This window comes from Solanum tuberosum, unplaced genomic scaffold (assembly GCF_000226075.1).
Source record: "Solanum tuberosum cultivar DM 1-3 516 R44 unplaced genomic scaffold, SolTub_3.0 scf00387, whole genome shotgun sequence".
Taxonomy (NCBI): Eukaryota; Viridiplantae; Streptophyta; class Magnoliopsida; order Solanales; family Solanaceae; genus Solanum; species Solanum tuberosum.
Window position 1 is genome coordinate 61,122 of NW_006239312.1, and position 12,493 is coordinate 73,614.

The window sequence follows — 12,493 nt, forward strand, 5'->3', positions numbered from 1 at the left end:
TATATATTTTTTAAATTTACGTATACATATACTACAAAACATAATAATCAACAACTTAAATATCTTATAAAAAAATTGGCATTCAAAATTTCATTTGTATCACATAAATTGGGATAAATGGAGTAATACACGAAAAAATTAAGTAAAGATTATTATAAATTACAACTTAAAATATCTAAATATATATATATATATATATATTTTTTTTTAGCTGACTCTTGAAATTCATCTATGCCAAATAAATTAGGATAAAAAAAAAACATATATAATATTAAAATTACATAAAAAGTATTACTATAAATCATAATAATTAACAACTTATTTTTTAAAAAACATATAAAAATTGCTCGACTCCAAATTTCATTCATGTTACATAAATTAAAATAAATTAATAACATATATTGAGCCCGTACTGACACTTACTCTACTCTGTATCTATCTGTATAAAGATATGAACAAAATACATATATTCTTGAATATGAGTTAAAAGCCAATAAATATTAGTGCAAAGAATTTGACCAACTGCCTAACTCATAACTACCTACCACCCTTGTCTTAATAGCCCCCTACCCCACCCCACCCTACTCCCTCCAATTTGTTGGCAATTCAATTCACAACACAAGAAAGAAATAGTAGTAAAACAAGACAAAGTTTGTTTTTCACAAAGTCTTTAACTTTGTACACACACCATATATATTAGCTACTGATTACCAAACACAGAAAGAGAACCAATAACTCTCCCATCACGTTTCCTTTGTGGGGTACCCTTTTTCCGTCTCTTTCTCTACTTCTGTGTTTTTAAGAAAAACCCCACAAACACAAGAGGAAAGATTAGCTGAGAAAACCCCAGAAAAGTTGGAGTTTTTGATTCTTGTATTGACCCTTTACTTGATTTCAGGTGAGTTTTTGTCTTTTTTCTGCTGAACCAATGTTTGTTTTTTTGTGGAAAAGAATTAAAGACTGGAAATTGGTTGTTTTGTTGTTTTGGGTAGTTGGAATTTGAGATTGAGCTGAGGTTTTAGAAGAATACATGTTAAAGTTTGAATCTTTGTTTATTTTCTTGGGTTATCAGTTTGTTTTCTGGGAAGTACTAAGTAAGGATTTGTTCATATTGGAAGAAAGTTGTGATCTTGATGTGTTATGGGAAGGATTGAGTAGGAAAAATTGTTTCTTAGAAGAAAATTGTGATGTTGATGTTATGGAAAGGAGAAAGTAGAAAGTAGAAATTTATATGTTTTTGGAAGGAAGTTGTGAAATTTATCTTTTTTAGAAGGAAGTTGTGACTCTGATGTAAAAGGGTGCATAGTTCATGTGGAGTGAAATCCTTATTTGTTGTTATTGATGATAAATAATAGTGAATTATGGTGCATAGCTGGCTCAGGTTCTGTCAATTGATACTCCAGTCTTGTAGAAGAGACCAAACATCATATACAGTTTATGTGGTTCCTGCTTACATAGTTCCTGTCATTTAGGGGGAATTGGGAATGGTGCATTGCATTTTAGGGAGTGAGAGATTTTGAACTTTGGTTACTTATGTTGATCATTTGTTGTATGGTTCCCTTTAAATAAATATTGATCCTCATGATAGTTCTGCATTGCACAATTTGAGGGATAAATTGATTAATGTCAGATGTTTGTGGATATCCTCTTTATGTGCTTAATTTTGTATAAAAGTATATGGGATGGGTTTAGTCTAAGAAGTGAGGAATGCTTATGCAATAAAACTTGATTGCTAGGCATTCAGTGGGACACAACATTGAAGGAATACTTGGAAACCCTGATAATAAATGTTTTGGGAGAATCTTACTTCCATTACTGTTTTCTGATAGATTTTTATCTTTGCTAATAATCTAATAGATTGATTTCTGTGATGCAAATCCTTAATTGTAAATGAGGATCCGCGCAAAATATGATCTTACACAGGAAATCTGGTCTGTTAATTAATATCTTCTGGATTTCTCTAAACCATATTCAGGATCAGTATCCATGTTGCTTTTCTCGGTTGGATGTTCTCTCTTACTTTTACTTGCTGTTTCATTAATTTTAAAATCTGGATAAAGATAATGAGTGCTGGTAAGGCAAAGCGCTTACTTTTGTCTTGCGTTAAGTCTATGTGCTTTGACAAAACAACAAACATTCCTGATGATTATACTGCAATGCAGATTTCCTACAGACTCTTTTACTATTAATTTTCTACCCTCATCAGCAACCTGTATTTGAGTTTGATATTATTTAACAGTATGAGATGGTTAAACCCATGAATATTTGTTGATCTGATTCTAGCTAGAAATTTCCTTGATGAATTTATGTCTTGTTTTTTTTTTTCCAGGTTCCAGTGGTTTCCTCCCCTTCAACAATGTCAAGCTTGGAAGAGCCTCTTAACCTCGAAAGGTTGCCAAGTTTGAGCAACATTGATTGGCTAGAGAGGTTCTCGTCTGGTGCCTGCAGGCCTGTAGGAGAAGATATGGCAATGGGAGACTCCTGGTCTGATGGGAGAAATTGCAGCTCTTCCAACAGCTGTGTGTAAGTACTTAAAATTTTACTCTTACAGCTAACATATATCATGATTGCAGTGGTGCTTTCCAATATTTCTCTATGCACAACTTAGTGACAAATAGTGATGCTCCCGTTTTCTTGTACTGTTTTTGTGTTTGCATGGGTTTAAAGGTTTCCTTTACTAGTTACTTTGCGGTCCTTTTTTACCAAGGTATTCCTCTTGCTTATTCTTATTATATTTGAACTTCAAGGTTCCTGCTCCTTCCACTGGTCTGTTTTTCAGTAAAAAAGGTTCAGATAGGCTGATATGTTTTATCACTAATTAGCATAAAGTAAATACTAAAAACTTAGCTATCTCCTTGATGATTGCACAACAACAACAACATACCCAATGTAATCCCACAAATGGGGTCTGGGGAGGGTAGTGTGTTTGCGAAAACAATTCATAATCTAAATCTGTTTGTATTACTATTATAATGGTTGCTGTTGTTATTTGGATTATTAATTGTCTAATGTCTATCAAGGTCTTGAGCAATGTTTAGATAGAGCTGTTACAATTAGAAGCTAGAATGTTATCCTTTTTGTGACAAAGGAGGACCATAACTGTTAAAAATATTCCCATCTTTCTAGTCTTGAAGACACTGTTATCTAAATTATCAGCAAGTTTCTTGACACTTGGCATCTCAATGTAGATACTGAAAATTTTAAGTTTTTTCCTTTAGAATTGCTTGAGTAAATGATGCATGACTATCCTAATATATTTGTCTTCAGTGAAGATAATGATGAATATGGGAGAGAGAACTATAAATGGAGAAGGCATGGATCACGCAACGCCATTTCAAGTCGAAGGTCAAAGAGTCTTAGCAAGAATTATAGAGTATGTGGAACTGTGTCTCGTTCACAGTGTTTGACAGATCGTCAACCTAAATCTTACAGCAACCACAGAAGCACAGTGAGAAAAACGTTCAAGGTAATTCTTTGAAGTCCTTTTTCCCCCTCTTCTTTCAATGTCTTTGTTTCTTACATAGATTCCTGTATCCTTCTTCTTAAACATTTTAATTTCTGACTGGTTGTTTCTTTGACCGGTAGCAGTTGTTCAATGGCATGCCAAATCATGTGAAGATAGTGGAAGTTGGTGCAAGGGATGGACTACAAAATGAGAAGAAAACTGTTCCTACATCAGTGAAGGTTGAATTAATTCAAAAACTTGTCTCTTGTGGGCTACCTGTGGTTGAAGTGACGGGTTTTGTTTCTCCAAAATGGGTGCCTCAGGTACTTCTTCCTCTATTTATATATAAGGAAACTTCTTTGCATACAGTTGCAGTGGTACACTTTTTCCATCACAAAATTTGTGTGATGTTTAAGCTTGCTTTTGAGTCTACGTTTTATGGTGTATAGTGATCAGAAAATCCAATAGCTTTGTTTTATGCATTGGCTCTTTGAAACTTGTCCTTTCTTTTCTGATTCTCCTGTTCATTTTTTTGTAGCTGTCGGATGCCAAGGATGTAATGGAAGCAGTTAAGGATCTGGAAGGTGCCAGATTGCCTGTATTGACACCTAATATGAAAGTATGTAGTACTTGTTGGGAAACCTTTCTCGCTCTTGAGGAACTACAACTTTCTTCCTCATATAATTATATTGGTGTTATTTGAATTTCTGTTAGGGCTTTGAAGCAGCTGTTGCAGCCGGGGCGAAAGAAGTAGCAGTCTTTGCATCAGCTTCAGAGTCTTTCTCAAAGTCAAACATTAATTGCAGCATTGAGGAGAGCCTTGTTCGATATCGAGCTGTTACATCTGCTGCCAAAAAGCTGGCAATACCAATTCGCGGGTAATGAAAGATCTGATACTTGAGCACAAGGCTGAATTAGTTCCATTTTTCCTTCAGTACTGAAGTAGGTTCTGTAAATTGGACATGCATTTTATGTTGGCATATTTTTATATTGAAGGAATTGCTCTTTGTTTTCTGTTATCACCGCTACTTTGAATCATTGTCTTCTGGCAATTATTTTGAAGCGAGTCATCTAATTGGACTCAGTTCTCTAAATTCGATTTTCTTAGTCAAATAATGACATGATGAGGACTTCAACATTTCTCTAGGTGAAAAAAAGATTAGAAATCTTAGTTTAGTTTGCTTCGGCTTGGATGTTGCAGCGTGTAACATTTATGTCTTACCATCATACGTGGTACAAAGTTAAATCAGATCTTTCAATGCTCGGCAGATATGTATCCTGTGCTATTGGGTGCCCAGTTGAAGGAGCGATGTCACCTTCAAAAGTGGCATATGTAGCAAAGGAACTTCATGACATGGGATGTTTCGAAATTTCCCTTGGAGACACAATAGGAATCGCTACTCCAGGTAATATTTTAAATCATGTATTGCATTACAATTGAAAAATGCCTTAGTTCTTTCATTGAGATTCAACTGATATGCTATTTATGTTGCGGAAATATTTCTTTGTTTAGGGTCCAAAGCTAAAGTATTGTATTTCTAGAAAAAAGGAATTCTCCCAGTGTGACCAAGCATATTGTGCTAAAAATGCAACTAAGAGTTGCACTATAGCTTCAAATTTTACTTGCAATTGGAGGGTTGGTTAGAGACGATAAACAGAATTTCTAAAAATTAAATTTGTGAAGTGACTTGACGTCTGTTCCATGTTATTTATTTTCTTTTCAGGAACTGTTGTTCCTATGCTTGAAGCTGTGATGGCTGTGGTTCCTGTTGAAAAGCTTGCTGTGCATTTTCATGATACCTATGGACAGTCTCTTTCAAATATTTTGGTTTCCCTCCAAGTAAGTTCTTCTATCGGAAATCTAGTTGAAGCACATATACAGTTCTTCTATGTTGCTCGGATTCTTCAAAAGTAGTGTATTTTTGGAGAATCCGACATGGGTGCGGCATCGAAAGTGAAGACTTGCACAACTTAGCAATTCTTTCATGCTAGCTTTTTAAATATCTGAATCTAAATGTACAAGTAATCACATGTCATTTTAATTAAGTATTTAAATTTTAAGCGGCTGAATACTAGTGAGTAGTCAGAAATTCTGGTTTTAATTGTATAAGCAATCATGAAGGATAGGTTTCGAGAATTGGGAAGCCAGTAAACGTTGGTGCATTAGTTGTAAAAAAGAGTTAACACTTCCTCGTGTTTGTCATGATTATGAATACTGCCTCTAGTTAAGAAAGTATTGCTAAGCGCCTCATAATTTCAATGTGCCTTCCCAATGACCTCTGGTACTAGTTTTGTTTTCTCAAACCTACTCGAGATTCTATGAATAATGGTTGGGAAATATAAAGTTGCACGGGCACTAGTGAAGTCTAACCTCTCCAACCAAAATAAGAGTGGAGCAAGCTCACATGTCTGCACAAAGCTAGGAATTTTCAGAATCCTATGGGGAAAACTTTTCTAACAACTGGATGAAGAAATAATCCTATTTACTTCCATAAATTTATGTTTTTCAGTCCAAAATTTTCATTCTATCTTTACCAAATACTGCTAATGACCATGATATCTAACATTTTACTTCACATCCATATTTCACTTTTTCTCATTGCATTTTGAATTATGTACCTAGAGTGCTAGTCAATAAATTTCCAATTGGAATAATAGAGTATGGTAATGCTTTGCCATGTTCAACAAAAGCACGAAATGGTAGTTACTGTCGGTGGCAGAGCCAAGAATTCTCACAAGGGAGCCACAAAAAGATGCATGAATGCCACTCCTGGGACTCAAACCTGTGACTAGAACAATTCTGAACCACACCACGCCACTAAAAGCTTCTCTTATGTCGAGGATTAAAATTTTCTAATATATACACAATTGTTTTTATGCTATTTGCACTGTATTATTTTTCAACAAAGGGGATTCAGTTGAACCCCCCTCATTACCTGTGGCTCCACCACTGGTTATAGTCATGGAGTTGCTGTTTTTTAGTGCATAACTGTTTGTCGTATTATCCACAGATGGGTATTAGCACAGTCGACTCCTCAGTTGCTGGTCTCGGAGGCTGTCCATATGCCAAAGGAGCTACTGGCAATGTTGCAACGGAAGATGTTGTCTACATGCTTAATGGTCTCGGGATTAAAACCAATGTGGATCTACAGAAACTCCTGGTAGCCGGGGAGTTCATCAGCAAGCATTTGGGCCGCCCATCCGGATCCAAAGCAGCCATTGCTTTGAGCGGAGCAACAGCAGATGCATCCAAGATGTAGGAAGGTAAACCACTCCCAGATGTGATCAAATGGTCTCATCAAGAAGTGCAAAAACCAGAATATAGAGTAGAAGAGATGCCACTTCTATAGTGTATACTTATCAAAATATGACCAAAAATAATCTATTTGTGACCGTCTGTGAAAATGAACGATGCCATTATTTAGACAACATCAAGCTGCTCATTGCAGCATATCTAATACAAAGTGATTATTGATTTATACTTCCCTTCTTCTCCTTCTTTATGTTTGTTCAACTTGTGTTGGTATTGTTCCTTTAATTCTATCAAGGATAATTCTTTGGCTATTGTTACAAGAGCAATCGGTGGAAATCACCTTCTTGTTACTGGTGGAATTAATCCTAATGTTGTTGGATAGAGCAAAGGAAAATATGTAGATCTTGAGACCTACCCCTTGAAATTAGAATTTCAGAATCAAATACCTGTGTTGTAGCGACTTGATCAGGGAATCGAACTCTTGATCTTACTGGAAAGATAATGTAGCAACAACAAATGAATGTTTCTGGTGTACGTTTGCAATTATCAGCAAGCGTCGCAAGTCGATTCTGGGCAGCAACTAAATAACAATGGTGTTGGAAACTAAAATGCTACTGATGTGAGGCTTGTGATTAAAGATATTGCTGGACAATATATCACTAATTCAAAAACTTTAGTCAATACACTGCAAGTTGATCCTGCACAACAATTAAATTGCAATGCTAATGAAAATATAAGTGTTTATATTTGGTGATCTTGGACAAGACAAAGAGTTGGTGTAGAAGTTTAGTGACATCATCAAGAATTTTTCTACATATAGTAACAAAAGAATTGCACAATACGATGCTTTATAGGTAAAGAAATTTGTTGTACATCCAACATGGAAATTGTCACTGCTTTAAAACATGTGGACTTGCAAGCTGAAAATTTCAATAGTAAAGAGAGTACATCTCCAAATTGGACTATGATTGCACACAAAAAATTAGTTGGTAATCGTATTGGTTTCTCGATAGGTCGAAGTAATTCTCCAAGTCAGGAAAAGGGTGCAACTGAGAATCTTCAATTGTGCATTGATTCTAACTTAATTTTACCAACGTAAAATGTGTTTGAACCATTGTTAGCTATTGGAAAATTTTAACTAAAGCATTGCATGGAGAAAGGTATGTTATCACTCTCTCATGCTAGTTCGACAAGTGAATTGATTATTTTTTTTAAAAATCAAGGGGAGATAAGTGCTTCTAGGTGAGATGATTTGGTTGATGAAGAAGAGCATGTTTCACCCCCTCCTTTGAATAGCAAATTAAGTTCAAAAGCTTCAATATTTGTGCCTAAAAATGTGATTGCAAAGATGAATGAGTTGGGGACTTAGCGTCCGGGATTAGTCAATGTATAGAGTTGGGAAAGAATTTTTTTGAGGAGGATGAGGAAGATAATATGTTAGATATATTCTTTGATAAAGTGGCTAGAGATGACGATCTTTCATCTAGGCCACAAAAAAGCAATAAAAGCAAAAGGAAGACTCATGGTAGGCAACATAGTTGGGATGGTAAGACATTGAGGAATTTGTTCCAAGGCATCTACCCTGCGAATGGCCAAGCAGAATCATATGACAGTGCAACCAATTTCAACAAGATTCAATAAATCTAAGAGAAAGTGATAAACTATTAAGTGTTATTGGACATATTTGAAGAAGACAAGCGGAAAATACTCCAGATTACTTTAGACAAACAAACTATCTCTTTTAGTTCATACATATATACAAGAAAGTTCGAGTTTAATAACTCAACCTTCTTCATGACGTTTTACATTAATTCAGCATCTTCATTTGTAATATCACCATAAACTGTATCATTAACTCTATGATGATCATAGAATACCTACTTTTCTCTAGATCTTATTTTCTTCATTCTTGTTGATTAATATAGGCTTGTAATCTCATTAGGATTTGTAATGTAAGCCGTAAGGTCTCCTTGCTTGTACTTATTTACGTTAAGGATTTTATTTTATTATTAATAAAATCATTAGACAGAGACGTCAAAAAAAGATTTGTTTTGCTTATTTTAAAAAAGAAAATTATTTTTTATATTTAATAATTTTTTAAAATTTCATTATCATATATGATGGGCTTAAAAGTATAACATTTTCGCACATATAAATTTAAAATATAAATTATTATTTTTTCTAATTTTTGTTCAATCAAAAACTAAAACACATAAAATAAGATTACGTTTGGTATAAAAAAAATATTTTATGAAAAATACTTGAAAGATTAAAGCCGAGGCGAAAATTGGAGTTGTGAATCGAGATTGAAATTAAAAGTCAAGTTATAAATCGAGGTCAAGAGATGAGGTTGGATCTCAAGTCGGGTCAAAAATTGGAAAACATAAAAATAGAAGAGACAACATAAAAAGATGAGTGTCTATAGACTCCAGACATCAGAAGGCAGCAGTAAAAAAGAAGCAAAGGGGGGTTTTAGCGCAGCAGAGAGATAGAGAGAGATCAAGAATATGGATGAACAAGAATTTCAACGCCTTCTTGAGCTCTTCCCAGCCGTTCGCTCTCCTGATTATTATGTAAACAAAGCCCTCTCCTTTTTATCTATCTTGATACACTCTTTATTTTCTATAAAAATCCAATCTTTAGTACATTCTTGAAAATTGAAAAAATGGGTTCTGATTTACTATCTCTTTCACATAATACCCACTTGATTAAATTCTTTTTTGGGTGTTTAGGGTGATTGTTTAGATACAAGAAGATTAAGTTTGATTCTGTCTCTTCATTGCAAAGGAGCTATTTTTAGAATTCTTGGAAGTAGAAGGAAATAGTTTAGTCCAATTGATCTTTTGTAAATCTGGATACCCAGAACTGAGTTTTGTGCTGATGTATAATTTTTGTTTACTATTTTATTTTTGAAAAGTCCTCAAGTAGGGAGGTTATTATATGTTGACTTGATTTAAGTTACTGTTGGAGAATCTTGTTGTTTTGGCTGTTCTTTAGTATTTTTTGTAGTACTGTAGGAGACATGTTGGTGATGTTGTTTTCTTGAAATTTGGGGCTTAGTAAGCATTAAGGTATGAAGTAGGGTGATTAAGGTTATTATATGTTGGCTTGGTTCAAGTTGCTGTTGGACAATCTTGTTGTTTTGGCTGTTCTTTAGTATTTTTTGTAGTGCTGTAGGAGACATGTTTATGATGTAGTTTTCTTGAAATTTTGAGCTTAGTAAGCATTAAGGTATGAAGTAGAATGATTAAGGTTATTATATGTTGACTTGATTCAAGTTGCTGTTGGAAATCTTGTTGTTTGGCTGTTCTTTAGTATTTTTTGTAGTTCTGTAGGAAACATGTTGGTGACGTTGTTTTCTTGAAATTTGGGGTTTAGTAAGCATTAAGGTATGAAGTAGGGTGATTTAAGGTTATTATATGTCGACTTGATTCAAGTTGTCGTTGGACAATCTTATTATTTTGGCTGTTCTTTAGTAATTTTTGTAGTACTGTAGGAGACATGTTTATGATGTAGTTTTCTTGAAATTTGGAGCTTAGTAAGCATTCTCAGTTTCTATATTATCATCAATTTTCCACTTGGGTTGTTCACAAGCTTACAATGATGAAGTAAAATAATTCTCTTAATTTTTGAGTTTTGCTTTTGCTAATCAAGACTTAGAACTCGCGTGCTAAAGTTGTCGTTGTTTGGTTATCCTAACTTTCTTTATGGAATCTTGGATCAAAATCATGTGCTTATATTTTAATCATAGTCGTGGAGGTACTAGAAACTCAATGGGCAATGGCCTGTGAGTTTGTGTAGCGTATGAACCCAATGGTGGAGTTCAAATGAGCTTTCAAAGCCATTATCTTAATTGTTATCATTTTCCTTTGAAGTGCGAAAGAATTAATAGGCTAACACTGTCTTTATATCCATCTATTGCTTTTATACAGTAATATAATTATCATCACTTTTAATTTATGTTGCACCAATAAATAACAATTCTCCTCATTTTGATTCTTTCTGTCCTGAATGTACAGTTGAAACACTCATTAACTTTTCGGATCCCAACAAAAAAATCCACTCTATACCAGCCCTGAAGGCTTATTAGTTATTGGTCTTCTATTTTCTTTGGAAAGGAATACCTCTTCGGTGATATAATTGGGGATTTCAGCTGTTATCCCAGACAATAAAGAGGAATTCTCTTGGCTGATTTCATTGCTTGCCATCTTAATCATATGTTTTACATGCTTCTAATACCTTAGTCTTTTAACTAGGGTTCGAAAATGGGGAGAGTGATTGGGAAATAATTGAATTCTTGTGCCATTACCTCTTTTTTGGGATGAAAATGAGGAAGATGTGAAAGTGGTAGAATTGCCAACTCCTCAGCATGTTCAACCTATCTAGTGGGAAAATAGAAATGGTTGTGCACATATGAGACTCTACAAATATCTGTGATGTGAAAGCGAGAATAGACAAGTATATCCACATCCCTGTCATGCTTATCCCGATCATATTGATCTCATCTAGTGCAGTCATTTAATTTCTGATGGTTCTTTTCTTCTTCAGTTTCTCAGTGCATATTATTCCATATATATAATCTTACCTCTCAACTCTCTTTTGCATTTTATTCGTCTCCCATCAGCTTGATTTGGATGCGTCAAGTCAATCAACTTCCCAGTCCAAGCAGAAAGAGGAGGTAGGGCAGAAACTTTTCAACACATAATTATCTGAAGCTTTGTTTTCAGATTTTGATTATTTATTCTTACGCCAAAAGCTGTATCAGGTGAAGCAATTGCAAGATGGTCAGAGTAAGGGAGGTGTAGTAGAGTCCAATACTCGAGCAATGGGCCATGGTGGTATGTTATGACGTTATCAAATTTTTTTCTGGAAAATGACCAAAGTTGTTTACAATGTCCTTAGACTTATTCAACCTGCATGAAAATACTGTTGTCGTTAGATCATAAAAACTAAACAACCTGCTCTATTTTATTTTATTTTGAAATTGGTAACAGTACAACCTATTCTATTAGTTTGTATGGGTGCCCTCATTTCTGAAGTGTATATAATTTCAGATTGATCTATCATTTAATAGCTGGCATTAAATCCAGGGTCTTCGTTCCGACTCTCTTATCATGCAAATCAGTTTTAAATTACTGTTTTCTTTTTCTTCTCATTACGGAATCCCCCCTTAAGTTTCAGTAGCAAATCTTCTTGTCAGAATTTAAGCTTCAAACCCTATCTAAACTTTTACATAAGGAAAGTAAAATTCAAAACCCATTTATTTTATTCGTATCAGAGATTAAAATTATTTATGTATGCCCATTTCGAAACAATCAATGGTAATAAAGTTTTTGGGCTATACTGAGATTGCTCGATCTGTATCTCTTACCACCACTTTGGAAAGATCTCACTTACTGAATCACTTTCATGTTACAGAAGCATTTTGGGGCAAACTAAAAGCAGCTGCGGAGAAAAAGGTATCTCCTGTTATGATCGTTTGTTATGTAATTTTTTTCACAGGGTCATCACGAACAATTTCCCAATGCTGTGCTATCAGATTTTGTTCAGCCAAACCTTGTAGATTCAAATTTGCTTTGGTTTGAATAGATGCCTGTATATAAAGCAAAGGGCTATCATCAAGTTACATATATTGTTTTGAACTTGTTGGTCCTTCATATAATTGCTCGAGCAGATACTTAACACCTCATGATTGCTCGAGCAGACGGCGTGAGTTCACTCCTTTTAGTGTTTCCTTATGTCTATACATCAGCATATCCAGTGTACACAAGTGGTGTCTGGGGGGGGGGGGGTAC

General features: G+C 34.6%; 2 protein-coding genes across 3 annotated transcripts in view; both read left to right on the forward strand.

The window, feature by feature from the left end:
- Positions 1 to 675: 675 nt before the first annotated feature.
- LOC102604357 (hydroxymethylglutaryl-CoA lyase, mitochondrial) lies at positions 676 to 6,926 on the forward strand. The gene is made up of 9 exons (XM_006362245.2): positions 676 to 898; positions 2,330 to 2,523; positions 3,268 to 3,466; positions 3,589 to 3,768; positions 3,984 to 4,064; positions 4,160 to 4,323; positions 4,715 to 4,851; positions 5,170 to 5,285; positions 6,457 to 6,926. Exons 2-9 carry the CDS (start codon positions 2,357 to 2,359, stop codon positions 6,703 to 6,705), a joined length of 1,293 nt encoding a protein of 430 aa, XP_006362307.1. The 5' UTR covers positions 676 to 898; positions 2,330 to 2,356; the 3' UTR covers positions 6,706 to 6,926.
- A 2,171-nt stretch (positions 6,927 to 9,097) lies between these two features.
- The window catches only part of LOC102604686 (uncharacterized), an 8,251-nt gene continuing 4,855 nt past the window's right edge, over positions 9,098 to 12,493 (forward strand). Inside the window, exons 1-4 of one of the 2 annotated variants that reach the window (XM_006362246.2) lie at positions 9,098 to 9,271; positions 11,323 to 11,376; positions 11,455 to 11,536; positions 12,117 to 12,157. In XM_006362246.2, the coding sequence (XP_006362308.1) occupies positions 9,206 to 9,271; positions 11,323 to 11,376; positions 11,455 to 11,536; positions 12,117 to 12,157 (243 nt within the window). In that variant the 5' untranslated portion in view covers positions 9,098 to 9,205. The remainder of the gene's footprint in view (positions 9,272 to 11,322; positions 11,377 to 11,454; positions 11,537 to 12,116; positions 12,158 to 12,493) is intronic. The other variant, XM_006362247.2, reaches the window with a different exon arrangement.

Excerpts from the sequence above, each read along its gene's own strand:
- LOC102604357 (XM_006362245.2), top strand. The coding sequence starts at position 2,357 with ATGTCAAGCTTGGAAGAGCCTCTTAACCTCGAAAGGTTGCCAAGTTTG. Across the intron at positions 3,467-3,588 it reads CAGTGAGAAAAACGTTCAAG|TTGTTCAATGGCATGCCAAA; the intron begins GTAATTCTTTGA and ends GACCGGTAGCAG. Across the intron at positions 4,852-5,169 it reads AATAGGAATCGCTACTCCAG|GAACTGTTGTTCCTATGCTT; the intron begins GTAATATTTTAA and ends TTTTCTTTTCAG.